The sequence below is a fragment of the Anguilla anguilla genome, chromosome 2 (genome assembly GCF_013347855.1).
Source record: "Anguilla anguilla isolate fAngAng1 chromosome 2, fAngAng1.pri, whole genome shotgun sequence".
Taxonomy (NCBI): Eukaryota; Metazoa; Chordata; class Actinopteri; order Anguilliformes; family Anguillidae; genus Anguilla; species Anguilla anguilla.
This window is the reverse complement of record NC_049202.1, coordinates 37,076,400-37,097,953: the sequence shown is the minus strand read 5'-3', so window position 1 is coordinate 37,097,953 and position 21,554 is coordinate 37,076,400. Positions and strand designations below refer to the sequence as shown.

Sequence of the window (21,554 nt, the reverse complement as noted above, 5' to 3'; positions counted from 1 at the left end):
GAGATAACCGAGTCATCTGCGTTATCTAGCCAAGGACATGGTGCTGGAGACATGTGGCCACCAAAGTGGGATTAAATATTATGATTGACAAGCTAGCCTAAAGGCACCAGATCCCATCATGGACCTCATTTCAGATAATGGTTTGGGAAAAGATGCTTTTGAGTTATTTAAGATTTTAATTACACCATATGACCAAAAGCATCTGGACACCACTTGGTCTGGGGCTGTTTTTCATGGTTTGGGCTTGGGCCCTTAGTTCCGGTGAAGGCAATGCTACAGCATACAATGACATTCTATACAATTCTGCGCTTCCACAACAGTTTGGGGAAGGCCCTTATCTGTTTCAGCATAACAATGCCCCCGGGCACACAGCAAGGTCCATATAGAAATGGTTTTGTCGAGAACAGTGTGGAGGAACTTGACTGGCCTGCACAGAATTCTGACCTCTACCCCATCCACCTTTGGGATCAATTAGAAAGCCAACTGCGAGCCAGGCCTAATCGTCCAGTCAGTGCCCGACCTCACTAATGCTCATCTGGCTGAATGGAAGCAAAGCCCTGCAGCAAGGCTCGAACATCTAGTATAAAGTCTTCCCAGAAGAGTAAGAATAGATTTTTGGATGAGATGTTGGATGTCAAGTGTCCAACACTGTAATTTCTACTATGTTCAGTCCAGATAATTCTGTTGCTAAGAGATTTTTTGTTCTGTAAGACTTTATTTATTCTGAGTTATGTACATGGATAATGACCGCTGTATTAGTAAAGGATTAGTTTAAATAGCCCAAGCAATTCAAGTAAACAATGCTGGAAATAATTTGTTTTAATTCATCTTTTTCTATTGTGTTAGTATCGTATGAGTATAATCATTGCAGTGGTCTGTCTTAGAAGTAGGTCTGCTGAGTGTGTGTTTCAGCTGAATCATCGGGACATGCCAAGGCGTCATTAGGAACTTAACCTTATGATGCTGTTAAAAACATGCAATCACTTTGCTAGTCACACCGTGCACGCAGTGTGCTGCAAAATAATCTCAGCATTTTGTTATTTGATATTTTGTCCATATTGTGCAGCCAGACCAGACAGCGACACATTTAACTGGAGGTGCTCTCTGTCCTCAGTGCAGTGAATTAAAGTTCAGTAGATAGAGAGTCTGCGCATTTTTTTTTTTTTAGCCTTGCTGGAGGCTGGTACACCTGATGTTGCACTTTGCATAGTTGATTCTGCTTATGTGACACAACATCAGAACTCATGAATTAGAGGTGGGCGTGCTGCAGCACCAAGTTGTGCTGGGCACGTCCGTCTGCTTGAGACCCAGGTGGGGGTCTGCCCCCGCGTTGGCACCGTGGTCGCGTGGGGCGCCCTTCTCTGACTGGGCCCCTGATTGGCTGCGTGTTCCTGGGGTGCTGGGAGCCCTGGTGGGGGATGGGGTGAATGCAGGCGGCTTCTGCAGTCAAACACTGCTGTTCCTCCCCTGTTTCAGTCACTGACCACCACTGTTTTGCCACGGTGTGCTGTGTTTGTTCTCACTAGCCAAAACATGAACTCAGTGTGAACTCCGAAAAGGTCAATTTGTGCTTTTTTTTTTACTGAGGTCCAGTTCATTGGTAGGCCCAATGGATGGGCGCTTGCTGGTAACATTCACGGGCAGGTAGGACGCACCCTGTCAACTCAGGGCCATTCAGGATGGAGTTTTCATTGGCTTTTGACAGGTAATGTATGACAGACCCCTCAGTCGTAAACCACCTGTCACCTGCCACGTGCCACTCCTGCCATTCCTTTAGATTACAATACAGTTGCCGCAGCTGGTTTTAGTGGCCCTGTGGGCCAGGGGTTCTGGGGGGAAGGGGGGAGTATCGGTCCCTGGAAGGTGTTAGAGTGGCTTGCCCTGCTCCCCCCTGGGTCGCTATCAATTGAAAGTGCAGGCAGATGGTAATACTGAGCACGGGGCAGAAGTTACTCTGGATTTGTTGCGCATGCACACATGCACGCACTCACATAAACACACACGCTCACTCGCATGCACACTCACATAAACACACACGCTCGCATAAGCACAAACACACGCTCACTTAAATGCGCACACACACACTCACTCGCATGCACACGTGCACACACTCACATAAACACACACGCTCACTCACATGCACACACTCACATAAACACACACTCACTCACATGCACACACTCACATAAACACACACGCTCATGCACACACAGAGCTTTTGCTTGCGCGCACAGGGGCCGAGATGACCCAGCATTCTCACATCATAGTAAGGGCTGCTCAGAGAAGAGACTCAGCACAAAAGCTGCTGATTTCTAAATGTGTTTTGCTCTGAGTTCAGTTTTACAATGGGAATATATTGTTGTTTCATCGCTCCACAGACGGCCAGACAACTGATGTAGCTCATATTGTACTATTCCGCCGATTCAAAAAGCTGGATTTTACTGAAGCGCCCCACACAGAGCACTTCAGTAAAACAGCAGCACCCCTTTTAGAAATTTCATCTGCAACCGTGGTGCTATAAGTCCTGTTCCATAATCACTATGGCACACTTTCAGCCACGAGGATAAGAAGCTGGATGGTCCCATGTCACCTCTGAAGAACCCTTTCTGTGTGAGATACAGGACATCTGTCAAACGGATGCATGCGATCTGCCAAAGGAGAGCCCTTCACTTTGGATTCATACAGTCCCCGTCACACACAGTATTCATGAAGGGCCCTTTTCTTGTGTGGATTTATGATGGGCCGGTGTATTTATTTCACCCTGAGAGATGCTACTGCGGAGGCATGCTCAGACCCCGCAGCGAGATTGAGACATCCATCAACCCGTCGGCGCCTCAAGCCGAGCGCCCGATCGGAGCGCGCGGGAGAAGCGAGAACGCCTGCCTTCTCAGATGACCTCGCTTCAGAGAGTGAACATTCCCACTCAGCCCTCGCAGTCTGGCGCAACGCGCAGTCACTGCGCAGCCATGCTGATTCCGCAGCGCTGCGTCCCCTCTCCTGGCGTGTGGGAGACCCGCGGCTTTACCCTATGACGGCTTGTGAGCGTAAGTGGGTCCGCCGTTCAGCCGGACATTTGCAGCGTCAGGCCTGCAGGGTCAAACTGCCGACTGTACAGCCTGGATCATTGAGGTCTGTCATATGGTTCCCTGTTAACTGCACAGAGCAGGCTCATAATTTACCTGAAATGTTTGCTAAACTGTAGCCCTCCTGCAGAGGTAGAACACCTTTATGAGTAATAATATTTAATTTTCTATTGTCCTTTTAAAGGTAACTTAAAATAAGTTCAAACCCATAACCTATATAGCAGATATCAACCCAAAGATACTGTATGTTTATGGTAAGGGTTTTGGATCAACATACAATTTGAGCCCATCTGCGCATTTTGTTAGCTATAATTTGATAAATTAAAATAAGGAAGTTTGTTGTATTTGCTTTGGTCATAGGAGACAACTGTTTACCTTTGCTAATAATGGTCAGCGTATTTGTATTGAGGGTTATTGTAGGTGTTAGTTTAGGGCATTGTAAGTGTACCCTGGGCAGTGTTAGTGTAGTGGCTGGTCGTGGTCTGCTTTGTTAAAATTCATACCACTCAGCACTCACTATGAAATTGAGTGTCTTTCAAGAGGTTTGCACTATTCACTAATCTGGGCATTTCACATACTGTAGTGTAAGCATTCATAAGTGGTTCAGTCTTGTGTTATGAACCAGTTTCTCGTAAAGTTAGATTATCGCCAAAATTTTATTATGGTGGAATATTATTTTATTGCAGTCGTACTGTACATAATTTTGGGCCTTAGTATCTCCATGGGCTATTCGTGTCATTTAGGGCATGGAAAATACTAATTCAAATTGACTGTGTGCTGATAAGTGTTAGATGAATGCAAAATTTCCCTTCGAGTGATCATAAATAGTCACATTTGTAAAATGTCATCCCATCCCCATGCACCAAAAATGACATACTGTACATAGAGTACAGAAAACATACAAGAATTAATGATATATATTTTGTATATTATGTATACCACTGTATGTGACTTTTTTGCATTATTTTTCTATGTGATATCAATGTTTCATCTTAATCCAATATAAGGCACAAAAAGCCTTTTATTCATTTTTGGTGTGGTTTTGGATAGGTTTTTGGACCCAATATATCTTAGACCCCTGTACTGATGAAAAGATGGTCATTCCCACTTGATAATGATGAAAATGAGTCGCAGTTTCATGAGTCACAACAGTTTATTTGTAGTGAAATATATGATTACATGTTATGATTTACAGCAATGCACAATTTAGACATTTTGTATGGATTTGGGGACATTAAGGGACACGAGGGTACACTGCTTACTTTTTGCTTCATAGATATGTAGTAGTTGTGCATATCACCCTCAGATTCTGCACACTGGGCAAGGACTTTATGATCCATGGCATGTATATTTCTTCTGTTTTATGTTACTGATCTCTCAGTATTTAATTTCAAACTAAACTAAAGGAGAACAACTTTATTTTTGCCAAGATAATTGCATTTGTGTCACTTTATTTTTACCTAGATTTACGAATATAAACTAATCGACTGTAAAGTCAGTATTGTAAATAGTAAAAAGTGTCTTGCTTTATTTAAGCTGTTTTCCATGTCTCTGTGATGCTCACATCTGGGGTTATAAAGCCTTAAATAGAACATTGCCTAAATGGGTGAAGATTGGCCAGATTTGGCATCTGTGCGAAGGGGTTCATTTAAGAGAATAGTGTACCGTGTTTAACTTGTCAGATGGATTTGCTGGTATGTTGGAAATAATGTTTAAATTCTTACAAGCAGATGTTCTGTGAGCATATCTCATAACATGGCTGAAATAGTTTTAAAACCTGGTAATTGTCAGTTTGCTGCAATTCTAAGATCTCTGTGCCCTTAAACGCATACCCGGGCTAATACTGAATTCTGCTGCATGCCTTGTAATTTAGTTTTGCTTATCCAGGTTGTTGATTGTCTGGTGCTAAACCAGTATCTATAAGGAGTGTCTTGATGCATAGGTCTGCCATTTTGGAAGTTACTGTGCTAATTTTCTGAAACATGCTGGCAAGTGGTTTTTCCTCCTAGGTGTTATAGCCAGGCCTCCATCACAGCCTGATACCGAGTCGATATGAGGGAATTTTTTTTAACGAGTGGAGTCCCAAGATGGAGGGCGGCTCTCCACGTTCCACGGAAATTCTGTGAAAGATGAACCATGATGCTGTGAAGGAGTTGTGATTTATGTGGATACACAGGAGTGCAGAGAAGCGCTCTCTGTATCATAAATATCAATCCCAGTAGACACCCCTCTGAGTGACACCAAGTCCACATCTGCTCCCTTTTCCCTGACACTGTGCTATGCAAGGCTATACACCACTAACTTGGGTCTCACGGACCAGCTCCCTGTGAACTAAATTAACATATGAGGGAGTTAATGAAGCCTGCCTTGGCTATGGGGCCACGCCTGTTGTTAGAAGCTTGTTTCCCATGGAGCTCTGGGAGTTTAATCACTGCTATTTTATACAAGGGGGGAAGTAAGACCGTACGGGAGAGTTTCAGAGGAAACCTTATTTCAAGCGACCACTAGAGCCTTGTGCCTATTACCCTGCATTAACTGCTCTGTTGATTACATATTCATTTCCGCTGCCTCCATGTTGTATTTTTAGTGAGAGTAATGGACAGAGGTTAAAGAGAGAAGGACGAAGAGATTTGTCAGTTTTTTATGTTTAATTCTGTTGTTCTTGTAAAGAATTGTATTTATTGTCATCAGGTGTGTGCATTTGCGTTTTTCCCTATGTGCACTCAGTTGAGCGTGTCATTTGACAGCTCTCCAGGTGTGCTGCCATTATGGCAGGGCCCCTCGTGATGGCATTCTCCAGCAGACAGACCGCATTCCTGATGCTCTCCTTCCCGGGCCTAACCACTGCCATATATGGGCCCCAGCGATCGATGCCGCACGTGTTTTATTGAGTGTGGCGTAGGGCTGGAACACCTGGGCTGCTCCAAGAGCTTCAGGTCGGGAGGCAGTGGCAGTATGCTGGAATCAGCAGGAGAGGCAGCTCGCTCTCGTTGGTCAGCAGGGGTTCAATATTTCATCCATTCACTCCAGATCAGGTTTTATTTACCTCATTCAAGTCATTACTTGGATGAAATGGCGGCTGATTGAGAGCTGCTATAAACTCAACGGGGGCCGTCTGGCTCTGCAGGGCCGGGGCTGGAGACGTGCAGCTCTGCTCCAGATCCGGGATCACTGCCCTGTCAGCAAGTTGCTGGGTAGATAAGGTGGAGGGCTCGAGTGAGGTGGGAAGGTGGAGGCCTCTGTGCACAGACAGACCCCCCCCCCCTTTCTGCACATCAGTAGTGGATATGGGGAGTCTGGTCCTCTCTTAAGCTGACATCGGCTGTGTGTTTTATTTTTTTTTGTTTACTTTTTAGAGCTAGATGTTCAGGTAGTGGCAGAATAATCTTAATATTTTCCAATGCACTGTATCAAACCATTCACCTTTTCATTGCACTGAAAATAGGATGTATGTAGTACATCATTTGTCATTGTGGGGTTTGTATACAAATGGTATATAAATGTTTCTGGAGTTTGCTTCCACCTGGTACTCTTCCTCCTGGTACGTTACACTAGTATGTGACTTTATCTCCTTTGTGTGTTGACAATAATCAGCTGGGAAAATGTAGCTCCTGCTCACTGATAGGCTCAGAGTTTACCGGAAATTTGGAGCTGGTATGGAATTGGGACTCGCCCTGCCTACATCTGATTATAACCAATATGGCAGACCAGGTATGTGATGTTTTTTCAGACCATTAGAAGTTGGCTAGCAATGAGTATCGATGGGGCTTAAGGCCCATAGACTTGAATGGTACATCATTTGTATGAAATAAAGAACATTCTTCCAGTTGGATTCTAGCTCCCCTGGATTGCTGCCTAACTACTAGTAATCCTAGTTTCTGTTGAGTCAAGATAATAGTACTTCTACTCTGTTAGCTTCATAACTAGGCCATTACATAGCCTAACTTTGCAGGTGTATTTTTGAATGTGGTCTGTTTTGTGCTGCTGAATGCAAAAAAGTGTGCTTTTGACCCTTTGTCTCTGTTTTTTAGAAACTTGGAGTTCAGTGACCCAGACGCCTGTCTTTCGTTCTTGTGTCATTCGGTCCTTTACCGTGAAAAGCAAAAGATCCTTACAGCAGGCTCTGGTGTAATGGATGCTTATGGTGCTAATAACCCAATGTGTCTCATCAAGGATGAGTACATTCATTTCAGTTTAATGAACTGCTTTTAGAGACATTGTCACAAATTTTCTCTTTACTGGAAAATTTGGAAAGACTGGAACTGAACCCTCGACAAATAGAGAGATTAAACAGTGAGATTAAAACAAAACAAAACAAAAACTCTCCAGTCCGAAGAAAAAAAAACAGATGGGAAGAAATTTAAGGATGAGCCCGCTATAGAGGAGAGTCCATCTTCGACTGGCTGGCCCAGAGTTAGTGGGTAAAGTTAATAGAGAGGTTTGGGGAATCTGTCAGAGCAAATAGTAATAGTGGTTGGGCAGATTATAGACTGTATTAAAAGTATTAAAACTAGCTGTCAAATTGACATTCCAAGCAAAGAAATGTATATTAATATTCAGGTGAGGAGAGTGAGGCCGAACATCTAGTCTTCTAGGTTGTGCAGTTTTGAACTCCTTCCTTTTCTCTGTATTCCGGTATTTTTCTTTTTGTTACTGTTTACTGTTTCTCAATCATACATCTCCATCTGTGTCCTTCTTTCAGAATCTTTCACTTCTTTTTGCTTTTTACAATTTGAAATACAGAAGTGTCGTGGCTACAGTTCAATTTCAGTGGAGGCCTAATATTTGCCAATAAGGCTATTGCCGGATAAAGCAGTACAATTGGTTGAGACTGTCTAACTGTCAGTCACACTTACCACTGAATTGCTGTTGCATCTTGGTACGTAGGTCGGCTGGCAGCCTGAGATTGGTGAGCCTTCTGATCTCTCCTGGTTCTGCCCCTGGAACTTGGGTCGGCCGGGAGTCTGATTTTTCAGCCCTTCGGCTAAGACTGACACTGTACAGGAAACTGGATTTCTACGGTCTATACCATCGCTCGTTTTCTCTTTTTCAAAGTTGTTTCATCATTTTGTAGTTATTGTACAGCATGGTTTTATGTAGTTGTGTGTGTGTGTACTGTATGTGTGTGTTTTTATTTTCTAAATGTGGTCCAGATTACCTTTTGGCAGGCATCAAATAGGAAAAATGGAATTCTGCGGTTAAGTTGTGAGGAGTTATGAAGTGAGGAGTTATGTTTTTTTATGTATTTCAGACCATAAAAACCTATGTTGCCTCTGGCAGCTCAATGCTTCATAATTTTGGACCTTTTGTTTTCATGAAGACAATGTTAATATTTCAAAATCAGCACACACAGATGTGAGGTGGTTATATTTGGAGTGGAATTTTGAATCTTTGGAATTCTATTTAAAGTTCAGTGTTATAAAAAGAGAAATATTTGCTATTCATATTTACACTAAGTTCTTAATTTAATGTGCGTTTTCCACTGAACCTTTCCGTGACCTTTTTTTAATGGTGATGTTTATTTATTTTCACTGAGAATATTATATTGCACATTCCAATTTAATTTGTAAGACAGCACGTTCTGCAAAGGCCAGTCCACATTGTAACATCAAGATGGCAACATCGATTGAAGGAGAATAACTCCTTTCACCGTGCGCACATCTGTGCGCTGTGTTTACGCGTGTGAGTGCGTTTGTGTACACGTGTGCATATGTAAGTTATTGCTGACTGGAATATCCCCGTAGGGAGGGGTGGTCTGTTTTTTTCCACTTTGCCATAATGTATTGTTGGCATTCAGCAGCCCTTAATTGTAAGCATGTGTGTTCCTCCAGAGCAGTACCCCCTTTCTGGCCGGTTGCTCAGCCAGGGGTACGTTAGATACAATCGCGGAGGTGCGTTTGTAGCGCGCTCACAGCGAGAGACTTATACAGGACCCCGTCACAGGCTTTTCTCTGAGTAAAAATCCTGTGGTCTTCCCCCAACAACAAATGTGGATGTGGAGCACCAGAAATTATTTTACTTTTAGTTCCTTTAGTATCCCAGTTTACTTTTTTTGTAGTGGAAAACTGCGAGCATGTTAACTTTTCGTACACAATAACAAATATGTAGATGTCTCAGTTTTGAAAAACCTGTCTTTACAAAATTGAACCTGTATTTTAAAACTTCCTCCATAAAAACAAACCTTAGTGTAAATTTTTTTGAATATAAATTTTTTTTTAATTTGAACGTGCATGTCCAAAATCATGTATTTTTACTTAATCCTTTTTTGAGTACAATAAATCATCCATAGTTTTCTACGTCTGTTTCTTTAACCTGCTGCAGAAATTTTACTTCTTGACTGAAAGGTTTCACTTCAAAAACACATCCAAAGCACATCCACCTTTGGAGCTACTTTGATTAAGCAAGCTCATGAGTGTCTCCTGTCTCTGTGAACAGTAGATGTGTGCCTAGCCGTAGAAACTCAAGTTATGTAATTTTGATAGTGTTGAAGCTTATTAAAACTTTCAAAAATTCATTTGAATTTTAAAATTGGTTGCATGTCTCTTTTGGAAAATACTTTCTTTTCTGCAAATAGATTCTGTGGCAGTAAACTGTGTAATACAGATGATTCAAAATGCTGCTGCCCGACTTGTCTTTAACCTTCCCAAGTTCTCCCACGTCACTCCTCTGCTGAGGTCTCTCCACTGGCTACCGGTCGCTGCCAGGATCAGGTTCAAAGCCCTGACCCTTGCCTACATTACAGCCAACAGGATGGCCCCTGCCTGCTTACAGGACATGATTCAATCCCATACTCCAGCTGGACCACTCCGCTCTGCGGCAGCAGGGCAACTTGCACCCCCTTCCATCCGGGTGAAGGCTTCTCACTCGTCCCTACCACAAAGCTTCTCCACCCTAGCTCCCCAGTGGTGGAATGAACTCCGTGTTCCTCTACGAACCACTCCCTCATTGCCCATCTTCCGCTGTGGTCTGAAGACTCATTTCTTCAGACTATACCTGGCCTAACTAACTATCACCATTCTGCGGGGCACTCCCAATCTGGGATCATTTTAATCACTTAAATTCCCCTCTTTCATGCTAGGACTTAATGTGTTCTTGGCTATGAATAACTGTACAAGATGAGTGTTGTACCTTATCGGACCTGGGTATTGTAGTCGCTCCAATGACTTTTGGTATGCACTTATTGTCTGTCGCTTCGGATAAACGTATCTGCCGAATAAATGCAATGTAATGCAAAATAAATGTAATGGTGAACCCGCAAAATAGAAGTTTTGCAGAATGGCAGCTTAGACGTTTTTAATTGCTGTACTTTAATTTATGATATTCTCCATATGAGGATGTTTAATGTTTTGACACATTCATACTTTAGAGACCTGCTGGGTGGCGGTTCAACATGTTAAGAAACTGGGATCCACAAAGTGGGGCGCACTTTTTCTGACCATGTCATTGTAGCATTTAGGCACGTCTTCCATTGGATATTCCAAACTGGATGGGACAAGTGGAGCTGGAAAACAAACAATGACAGCATCTCTGCTTTGTGTATCTCTGCTAGCATCTCTGCTAATGTCGGCAGTCCTCTTGTAAGAATCTCACTGGTTCTGTATTACCTTCAGTGTGTAAAGAGTGCTGTGTGAGTGAGCGAGAGGTCTAACTCCCTCTGTCCCTCTTTCCACTGCAGAGTCTATGAGCCGGTGCGTGAGGGACACTCCCTGCCCCGCTGTTGAGTGACACCATGAGCTGGAGCTTCCTCACTCGTCTGCTGGAGGAGATCCACAACCACTCCACCTTCGTGGGGAAACTGTGGCTGACTGTGCTGATCGTCTTCCGCATCGTTCTCACCGCCGTCGGAGGGGAGTCCATCTACTACGACGAACAGAGCAAGTTCGTCTGCAACTCAGGCCAGCCGGGCTGTGAGAACGTCTGCTACGATGCCTTCGCCCCCCTCTCGCACGTGCGCTTCTGGGTCTTCCAGATCATCCTGGTGGCCACGCCCTCGCTCATGTACCTCGGCTACGCCGTCAACAAGATCGCCCGGCTGGAGGAGGGAAAGTCCGGCGGGGCCGGGGCCCTGGCCCACCGGAAGCCGCGGAAGATGTTCTTTGGTGGGCGACGGCAGCACCGGGGGATCGAGGAGGCCGAGGACGACCAGGAGGAGGACCCGATGATCTACGAGGTGCCCGAGATGGAGAGCCGCAGCGAGGCTACGCCCCAGGGGAAGCCCAAGGCCAGGCACGACGGGCGGCAGCGAATCCGGGAGGACGGGCTGATGCGCATCTACGTGCTGCAGCTGCTGACTCGCACGCTGCTGGAGGTGGGCTTCCTGGCGGGCCAGTACGCCTTGTACGGGTTCGCCGTTCCGCCAGTCTTTGTGTGCTCAGGAAAGCCCTGCCCACACAGTGTCGACTGCTTCGTGTCACGGCCCACCGAGAAGACCATCTTCCTGCGCATCATGTACGGGGTGACGGTCCTCTGCCTGGCGCTCAACATATGGGAGATGCTGCACCTGGGCGTGGGCACCATCTGCGACATCCTGCGCACCCGCCGCGGTCCGCCAGAGGAAGACGTGTACCACCTGGGCTCCATGGGTCCCGGGGTCGCTAGCAGGGCTCCTGTGGTACCGGTTGGCGAATCCGGGGAGGTGGGAGGGTACGGCAGTTACCCCTTCTCCTGGAACACCCCCTCCGCCCCGCCCGGCTACAACATCGTGGTGAAGCCCGACCAGATCCAGTTCACGGACCTGAGCAACGCCAAGATAGCCTGCAAGCAGAACAAAGCCAACATAGCCCAGGAGGAGCAGCAGCAGTTTGGCAGCAACGAGGACAACTTCCCCCTGGAGGAGGTGCGCGGGAGCCTGCAGAAAGAGATCCGGCAGGCCCAGGACAGGCTGGAGGCCGCCATCCAGGCCTACAGCCACCAGCACCAGAACAACAACCACAGCAACATCAGCCAGCCTCAGCGGGACCGCAAGCACCGCTCTGGCTCCAAGCACGGCGCCAACAAGGCAGGCGGAGGCAGCAGCAGCAACAGCAGCAGCAAGTCCGTGGAGGGCAAGCCTTCCGTGTGGATCTAAGCGTGCTGCCTCCTCTCCCACAGGGTCCGCTGCCCACACCTCATACCGGCTTCATGCCGTCGGATTCCCTTTCCTCATTGTACCTGACTGCAGGTCTGTGACCTGACTCCAGCAGACGCTTACTTGCACATAACTTCACTGGCGACCAGGGCTGGCTCTATGAACCACAGATGTATCTGTCTCTGTCGTCCTCCACTAGTTCAGTTTCCATATAACACAGTCTGATCGTTTACGCTTTCTCAAGGTACTTCTAAAAAAGACCAACCACATACTTGAATCTAGGGCTGGCGAGTACTAGTTAACTGTTTAAAAATTCTAAGAATTTATTTTAAAGAGCACTCGCAAATGCAATTTGTTTAATATTTTTGATAATTCAGTGATGACCATTCTGGTTTATAAAAAGAATATGCGTTTTGAATTTAGGGGTCTTTTGTTCTTAAAAGGAATACCTTTTTGAGAGAGGCATTGAAAGAGAATTCATTCGTTCATTAACTACATTGTCACTGCCCTTCATCGCTGAAAAGTTTTCTTTCCACATATGACAAAGAAGCGAATGACCAAGAGCAGCTGACAACATGCAGTACACTGAACTCGCAGCTCACATTAGAGACAAAACAGCAGAGTTCACTAACACACAGGAACACATAATATACAACAGAACAACGTCTGACAAACAAAACCCTCTAGACATAACACAGCACACAATACACCATAATATGTTACAAACTCAGTATGACAGTATTAATCATCCACAATGAAACACTCCTTAGACAGTATGGCAGATATGGCGTACATAATAAACAGAATTTAGGCCTGCATGGACCCATGGAAGCCAGCGGAACTGTGACAGTCCCAGACTACATCACATAGGCCGGTTGCGTGCCAGTCATCTTTAACTGACACAAGTGCCAAACCTCTTCTCACGTCAGTTTTCTGGACGAGGCCTCCATTTTTTTTTGAGGAAAACATCAGGCTCTGATTTATGGACTTTTAAAATAATTTTGTATTGTACATTTGATATTGTGACTGATAATAAGTGGCCGAAAAAGAGAAGGAAAAGACAAGCTGTTGCATGCTGGGATATGCAGTGTTACTGTCTGTTTAGGTGCTGTCCGTGCTGTTGCTTTGGAAGAGAAGTGGAGACTTTGATGCTGTATTTCTGCAAAGTGCCTTAATGGTCCCACTAGCTGGAGGTGGATGTGGAGCTTGGAGCCTTCATTTGTAGCAGCATGCCTCCAAAGTGTCCAGGCCCACAACCCCGACCTCTTTATACCTGTACAAAAAGCCACTGTTCCTGTGGTAAAGGTTATCAGCAGGAATGTTGTCTCGGGATTGATGCCATGCACTACATCAAGGTAAATTCTGCCTATAGTTTCATTTATTTGGGAAGTTCTGGTCAGAGTCCAACAACCTGTCCAGTCTTCCCGAAAAGCAAAAACCTGTAATTGTATTACATAGGTCATTTACCAGGGGGTTGTCACAAGCCCAAGGCTCTGAAGTTGTCATAAACAGCCTACTGACTGACGGCAAAAACACAGAAACCCTTCTCCCTCATATAACACGGTATTGCCATTCATTTATGAATAAACAAGACTAATATGTTTTCCTCAGGGATAATTTGTTGTGGGAGTTAAATTTCAAAACTTTAAATTGAACTCCTTTCCTCCTCATGCCCAGAGAAAGCCATAGCTTTCCAGTTCCCTTACTTCTGTTATCACACAGGGTTCTGTCTCTGGCTTTGGGAGGTCCTCTGGTGGCCAGTGATGTAAAGGCAGGTACTAAATGAGTAAATGCTTTATATTAGCGGAGGCATTCCATATTACTGCCCAGGATATGCCAGTGTGCATGATCACAAAAAAATTAATAAATCCTGATATATATTTTTTCCAAACGGTATGGATATTTCTACCACTCTGAAGTGACCACTGGACAATCTTGGGGAAATATCTCTGACGGAGGCCTCTGTGAGAGGTTCCGGGATGCAGATTATTACCCATTCCATTACCATTCTGAAGCTGGATATTCATGAAGGGGAACTACTTTGGGTAGCCATTGAACAAGCTATTGAATCCGACTGCTTTAGTCAAAGCCCCGGTCACTGACATCAGTAGCAAATATAAGTCACTGAAGTCACACGTGGCACAGATGTTATTGTAGCACTTACAGTATAGTTCTCCCTCAGTACCTCAACAACTTGATAAACTGCGTCAACTGTGCAATAACCAGTATCTGAATGCAAATACCTATGCTATACAGTACTGAACAGCTAATATCCAGTGCTAGCTCTCTGTATAGATTGTATCTTCTGGTTTTGACAGCATCTCTGCATAATCCTGCTTCCTTTCTGGTTTTTCTTCCAGAAAACCTCCTTGTGATATCTGAAGTTTGTACCTTGGTATATGCTAAACATGTTTGATTATATGTGCACTATATGAGTGCTCTTTTTGTTAATATTGTACAAAATGTGTTAAAATGAGGGTATTTACAAGAGCCTTTGGCCACCGAAAGACCAGACACTGTTTTAAGCATTATAATTGCTATGCCAAGGGGACATGTTTTTCAGCATGGTTGATTAGGCTAGTTGTTTTTGAGTGAGGAATATCGCAGCCATACTATTATTCTACAGTCTGAAAGGTCATAAGAAAATACATTTATGACTAGTTCTTTATATTTTCATAATGTGTGTAAAATGTTATTTTGTTTTCAATGTTGTAAGTCATAGATTTTAAGATTTTGGAATGAGATGAAAATTAAGTGGCACTTGTTGAGAGCTATCACATTCAAACTTTTTCTTTGAAATGTTGGACAAATCTAAAATCGGACAAGTAAGAAAGGGAACTAAAACATATCACACATGTCAGTTTTCATGGAGGTGTTCTCCCAACTTTTTTAAAATTCAAATTGTAAATTGGTATTGTTTTATAGAGGTTCACTGAATTAATGTTAGTTTTCAATAAAAATACATTTCCCAGAATGCTTTGGGTTTGGTTGCCAGGCAGGCTCAGAAAGGGGCTACAAGAAACATAAAGGAACAATAAGGAGCAGGATATCTTTAAGAAGGTGTGGACACGGATGTAGCATTGGGATCAGCCCAATGAACAAATTAAAAGAGCAAATCAAAGGCAGCAGATGCTGCAGCTGTTTGGATCCTGAGCTGCAGAAGCATACTAGAGTGTACACTGTGTTACTGTGATTTACCTCAATGTCCAACCCCACAACGATAGTTTTTATAAGAAAGCAAGCTGAACTTTTTTATTTGAATTTAAGCCAGAAACTGGACTGCTATGAATGGCCAGTGGGCTCCGAAGTGGCGTTGTGAGTTACTGGGCACCATGTTTCACCAACTATTACTGGGAGACTGCTGTGGCTGGACAAAATTGACTTCAGGTGTAGAGAGGGTTTAAATCTTGTTTCCTAGGTTACCTCTGCAACAATGCACCAGGCACCTGCAGACTACCAATTGTTGTTTGTAAGAGATATGCTTGATTGACACTTGTACTGTGTGGCGTGTAATAAGGCTTATAATAACTGGCTTGCAGGCAAGTGTGTTGGCAGAGGTTTACATGCTTGAATGGCTGAGTTCCTTGTGTCGATACAGTTTCCACAGTAGTGTCTTGAGGCAGAACTGAGAAGTGAAAAGGGAGGGTGGGGGCAGGGGTTATGAGAGGAAAAGTATACACATTGTTGTGCTTCTGTTTTTGGGTTTCAGTAGTGGTAGTGATGAGCCTGTTGCTGTGAATGGTGAGGTGCGCCTGCTTTGTATCTGTAGCTGGGGTTCATCAGGGCTCAGTTTTAGGCTGTGTGTGTGTTTCTGTGTGCATAGAGGGAAAACGGCCATCTTAGGGTCACTTCAGTATCGAGAGCACATCCCAGTGTAACCTCATTCCCTGGATAAAAAAATACTTAATTTGTCCATTTTGTTCTTTAAATCTTATTTTCACGTATCAAAATAATAGCTTGGTAAATTGCAGTAGTTGGCCCATGTGCGTGAATTTCAGTGAACCCACTTTTGAGTTCCACTGAGCTATTGTAACTTCTGTTGTTGAGTCTTTATGGACATGCAAGGCTTTATCACATTCTTTTTCTGTTAAATGTCAGCCTCAAGTACTGTAAACTCAGTGGCAAAAGTAATTGTTTGTAGTCATATCGGCTAAACAGAAGTTCCCTCTGTGGTATCTAAGACCCGCATATCCTTTTAGCAGAGTAACAAGATCTGTTTATGTTTTGCCAAAGCATTGTGTTAGGTGGAAAGAAAATATCAGTTTGAGAGCACTGTTCAGGTCCACCCTGGGCCACAAATCCTAACCAGCCTGCCTATGTCATGTTTTGTGAAAAGAGTTTATGTTTCTTTGACATTTTGTTGAAAATTGAAATTTGAAATTTGCAAGCTGGAAACCTCAGCACTGTACAAATAGTTCCATTTTGGGAAACCATTTTGTATGAAAAAAAGTATTCCAAATGCATGTTCAGAACTATTTTGCTAAGAAAAAAAATAAATATATTACTCAAATATAAATTATTGTATTTCAATATGTTTCTCTTGTAACACTTAAGGCGGTAACAATGAAGTGGATTCTTGCGCCAATTACACATACATGTTTGGAGGGAAAAATTCTCCTGTCCCTTTCTTTCAGTTGAAAAGATATTTTAAAACAGGAGATGTTTTTCTGCTGGAGACAGACTTGTCCGCTATCTTTTCAGTTGCTTCTATATAGCCCACGTTGTGTACAAAGGTGTGTCCATAGTATGCACATTTGTTTATACGTTCGTATTCAACACTCTGAATAGGGATTTTGTTCATTTCATATAAATTGTCAGTCAGTAATTGTCATACTTTTAAAAAGTATTTAAATTAATAGTTTATAGTTTATACAATTTATTACAGGTGTTTTTAAGGAAAGTATAAATGTTTCATTTTGGGCAAATACATTTGTCTGAAATGAAACTACTTCTAGCGATAAGATACCGCCTAAACTCCAGATGAAGAATATTTACCCTCAGTATTCAGTTGGTGTCTAGGCTGAACCAGGACCAGCATCATATATAATAACATAATCCAAATTATGAATACCAAATTGTCAGTGCTGTGACCATCACAGTGCTTTTACCATCACAGAATCAACTATTCGTAAATTAATTTCAGGATCATAAATTAATAGGTTACCACATTAAAAACAGGTGAAAATCCTAGACAGTAACATGATAAAAATTGTAAACACTAAGTTAATTCATAAATTCTTTTCAGATTTCAGAATAAGTGCATAAGTTACAGCATTAAGAGCAAGTGTAAAAAAAATAGACAACAACACAATGCAAATTACAAACACCAGAGTCACCATGCCTAAACCATCACAGAATCACAAGATCACTTCAAGTCACGCAGACCATTTTTTAGCCCTCTAAACTGACACAAGCTACACATCATGGCTACTTTACACATCATGTCATCAGGACTACTTTAAAAGCTATATGGCTGTTACACTGGCTAATATGGATTGGTATAATATTCCACATTCCTACTACACTAACTGAAAAAGCAGACTGTCCAAATGTTACTTTTTCGACCGAAAATTTGTATGGCAATCACCTCTAGAGCTTGATCTAGTTAATCTAAAACTAGGGTTGCGATTTAAATATAAATTGTTCGAGAGGTGGTGGAGCTAAGCCATGAACAATCTTTTATAATAAGCAGACATTTGACATGAAGATTAAATTATCAAGCGTCAGGAGATTATGCCTCTCATAGATACTGCAGTGAGGATAAGATACTGGTTTTTTGTCCAGTACCTTCAGGGATTATTTATAAAATGTATGAGTTGGTTTCAAAGTATTAGCACTTGCCTGTGACCAGATGGAGGTACAATATGCTAAATGGGAAAATATCAGTGCATGCTTGTACAACCTTTGCTGCGTTTGTGCTCATTTGATGTGTCATGAATCTAAATTGGGCCAGATCATATTTAATTCATCAACATAGGTTTTTTCAAACATTTTTTGAAATTTAAGTTACTATCCATGATAACACCTAAGTTTTCTTCCATGCTTTACACATGACTATTATTTAGAGGGAATATTTTGGTCACTACCATGAATGAAGCTGCTGTGGTCAGTGAATATTAGCAACATTAGTAACATTGCAAACAGTACATTCTGGGAAAAAGCAGTTTTAGGAATATGTCTTATTTTATAAACTCCTGGACTATTATATTCAGCTGAAATCACATTTTTATTTTATTTCTCTTAGGTCCCCATAATGATTACAGGGAGTGACAGCACTGCTTATCTCATTGACAAATGGTTGGTTCTCTGGGTTTCTGTGGCATAGCAGAAAGGAAAATTCTACCTGCCAGGGGTGCCACTCTCTCACTTCAGTGCCGTGGTCCTTTCTCTTGTTTTATACTGAGCCTGGCAGTCTGTCACATTAACTGAACACATCATCCTCAACTGAAAATTCTCATCCGGTGATCTTGGAAACACACCTGCTACTAGAATCTGTGTTCTAATAGTGTGAGTTGTCTGCAGAGCTGACACTTTATCTGTTACTGGAGCTGTAGCTGCCTGGGGCCAGCTAGGTGAGTACTATCCAGATGCAACCATGTCGGATGAAGCTGAAAAAAACCCTGCAGCCTGAGACAGAAATAACATCACAGACAGTCAGGCAAGGTTAGTGGATCTAGGCCTTTTAGTCTTCTGTTATTTAGGATACAAATGCTGTCAAAAATGATGCAGACTTCATAGATGTTGGGCCCCTTACTGTTTTTCATAACTCCTTCCTGTGGCTTCTTTTATCTCACCATTATGCCCATTGACTATGCATATTCTTAAAGTGAAAGCCCTTAATCAGACTCCAGAATGGGGATGATTTCAGTGTATTACCATTTCTGTATTGTTCAGTGTAGTAAATGACAAATTAAACATATTATATCAACCTAAACAAGATGTGCCATTTATAGTCCAGGCACTATCAAATGCAGCCCCATCTGGACTGGAGCTGAAGTGTATTCCTCCAGATTACATCCAAAAAGAAACCACCATGGAGAACTGAGGTTATTATTAACTAAGTTCTGCTTTTGATACTCTTGATCATGATATACTTCTAAACAGACTGCATAGGTGTTGGTCCTTCTGGCACAATCTTAAATTGGCTTAGGACCTGACTGGCAGGGACTACGTTGTGTTGTTTAGCCTATACATGCTGCCACTGGGTGATATTATCAAGGAACACAGGATTGATTTTCATAGCTGTGCAGATGAGGCACAATTGTACATATCTGTATCACGCACTGACGTCAGCCCCATTGACAAACTGATGAAGTGCTTTGATCATATCAACTTGTGGATGTCACAGAATGTCCTACAATTGTGCAAAGACAAGACAGATTTTATTTATTGGAGCAAAGGTGCTGAGAGAGACACTGTGCATTAACTTTGAATCCCTGAATCCCGTGCATGACGAAGCAGGGAAGAGACAGCCACATGCTACAGATGCCTGGGTGAGGGACATTGAGTGTTGACCTGCAAATACAAATAGTTTCAGTGCAGAGCCTGCAACAAAAGGGTCATCTGGAGCGGGTGCACAGGAATGTACCAGCAAAGGAGACAGTCAACCAGGGCGGCAGCTCCAGCCCACAGCATCCAGCCACCCACCACACCACATCAGTCCAAGAGACTCGCTACATCACAACCAACCTTCGAGGATAGAAAATTGCCAGGGGCAAGATTCAAACCACAGCGCTGACAGGAGACTGCTCAGACACTGGAGACATTGGGCCTGCACCCAGTAGAAGAACAAAATGATCACATTTATCAATGGTTTGAAACACTAGATGTTTCAGGAGTTTCTTCTTGGAGGAAAGTACCAAATGACTCAGGCATGGATCGAAGCAACCCATGTGAAAGCCAGTCAGCAAAGGGCATACCCCAGGATGCATCTACCCCAGAGAACTGTTCATTGTGGACCCAAGTACACCCTGCAGATGAGGGTGTAACCTGTAGGTTAATTTTCCTTTTACCAAAGATAGTATTCTTATGCAGTTCTGACACATTTGTGGGACGCAATTCCGCAGACATTAATTCAGGTACTTTCAACAAAGAGGCCAGCCCAGAACCCACTCCATGTCATCTCACAGGCTGTCCAAGAATGCCAGTTCTGCCAGGCTCAAAAACACAAAGATAGATGTGCAAGAACATGTATATTTTCCTTTATTGTTTTTCGGTATCTCGAAATTCGGTAAGAAAACAGATTAGGTTAACCCCAATTTAGCTCAGGTTTAACCCATGTATAACCTGGCTACATCCTAGTCAACTAGAAAACTTTTAACTTTTCAACCAAATGTAGCTGATTGTGTTTCACTGACTTTTCATCACAAAAATGTTCACTGGGATGGCATTCTCCACCACTGGCTTGTCTGTGGGACAGTCTGTAGTTGGATATATTCTGTTCCATAGTTGGTCCCTGGCCCATATATGGCTTTACCATACCATTTTAGCATGGCTTTACAATTCTGTTAGAATTGTAAATGTCTCATCTTGCCAGGTTGCCAACTGGTCACATTCTGAGAGAGCTGCTGGCACTGGGAAGTTTGCAGTTCTTGTCTTTAGAGCCTCCTGGAGGGTACACCCTATAAACCATTTTTCCATCGCATGCAATATCCACACACAGAAATATGAGGTTGCGGTCAACCAATGACATAAAAACAATAGGAAAACGGTCTGGTATACAATCGAGGATGGACTTGTACTGCGACTTAATGTCGGATCACTTTAAATTTATAGCATTTTATGACTTATATTCACAATTATAAAAATAAATATCTGTTTTTACATTGAGCCAGTGCTTTACATTACAATTATTTAGCAGATGCTTTTATCCAAAGCAACATACAAAAGTGCATATCAAGGTCATTGGAACAACTACAAAACACGGATTCGATAAGGAATTGTACTCATTCTGTACAGTTATTCATGGTCAAGAATACCGTCCAGTTCACACAGAGAACATTATTCTGACCTAACCTATGCTAAGTCAAACTAGGGGGCAGGACAAGCTATAACATTAGGACGATAACACAAAGTACAATAAGTGCTGGAATGGAGGTACATAACATGAGTGGCATGAAAGAAGAGAATTTAAGTGGGGCGACATAGCTCAGGAGGTAAGAGCGGAGGGTCTTACCTCCTGAGCGCAGTCGGAGGGTTGCCGGTTTGATCCCCCGTGTCCCTGAGCAAGACACCTAACCCCTAATTGCTCCCAACAAGCTGAATGGACCTTGCATGGCAGCCTTTCACTGTTGGTGTGTGAGTGTGTGTGTGAATGGGTGAATGAGAGGCATCAATTGTAAAGTACTCTGGATAAAAGCACTATAGAAATGCAGTCCATATACCATAAGTGAAATTATCCGCAA

General features: G+C 43.1%; 1 protein-coding gene across 5 annotated transcripts in view; it reads left to right on the top strand.

The window, feature by feature from the left end:
- Positions 1-15,124, top strand: part of LOC118221037 (gap junction gamma-1 protein-like) — a 61,873-nt gene extending 46,749 nt beyond the window's left edge. For 3 of the 5 annotated variants that reach the window (XM_035405635.1, XM_035405632.1, XM_035405634.1), the window contains one exon: positions 10,759-15,124. In XM_035405635.1, coding sequence (XP_035261526.1) covers positions 10,813-12,150 — 1,338 coding nt within the window. In that variant the 5' untranslated portion in view covers positions 10,759-10,812 and the 3' untranslated portion in view covers positions 12,151-15,124. Of the gene's footprint in view, positions 1-10,532; positions 10,661-10,758 lie in introns of all 5 variants that reach the window. The other 2 variants (XR_004764048.1, XM_035405633.1) reach the window with 2 other exon arrangements.
- Positions 15,125-21,554: the final 6,430 nt, after the last annotated feature.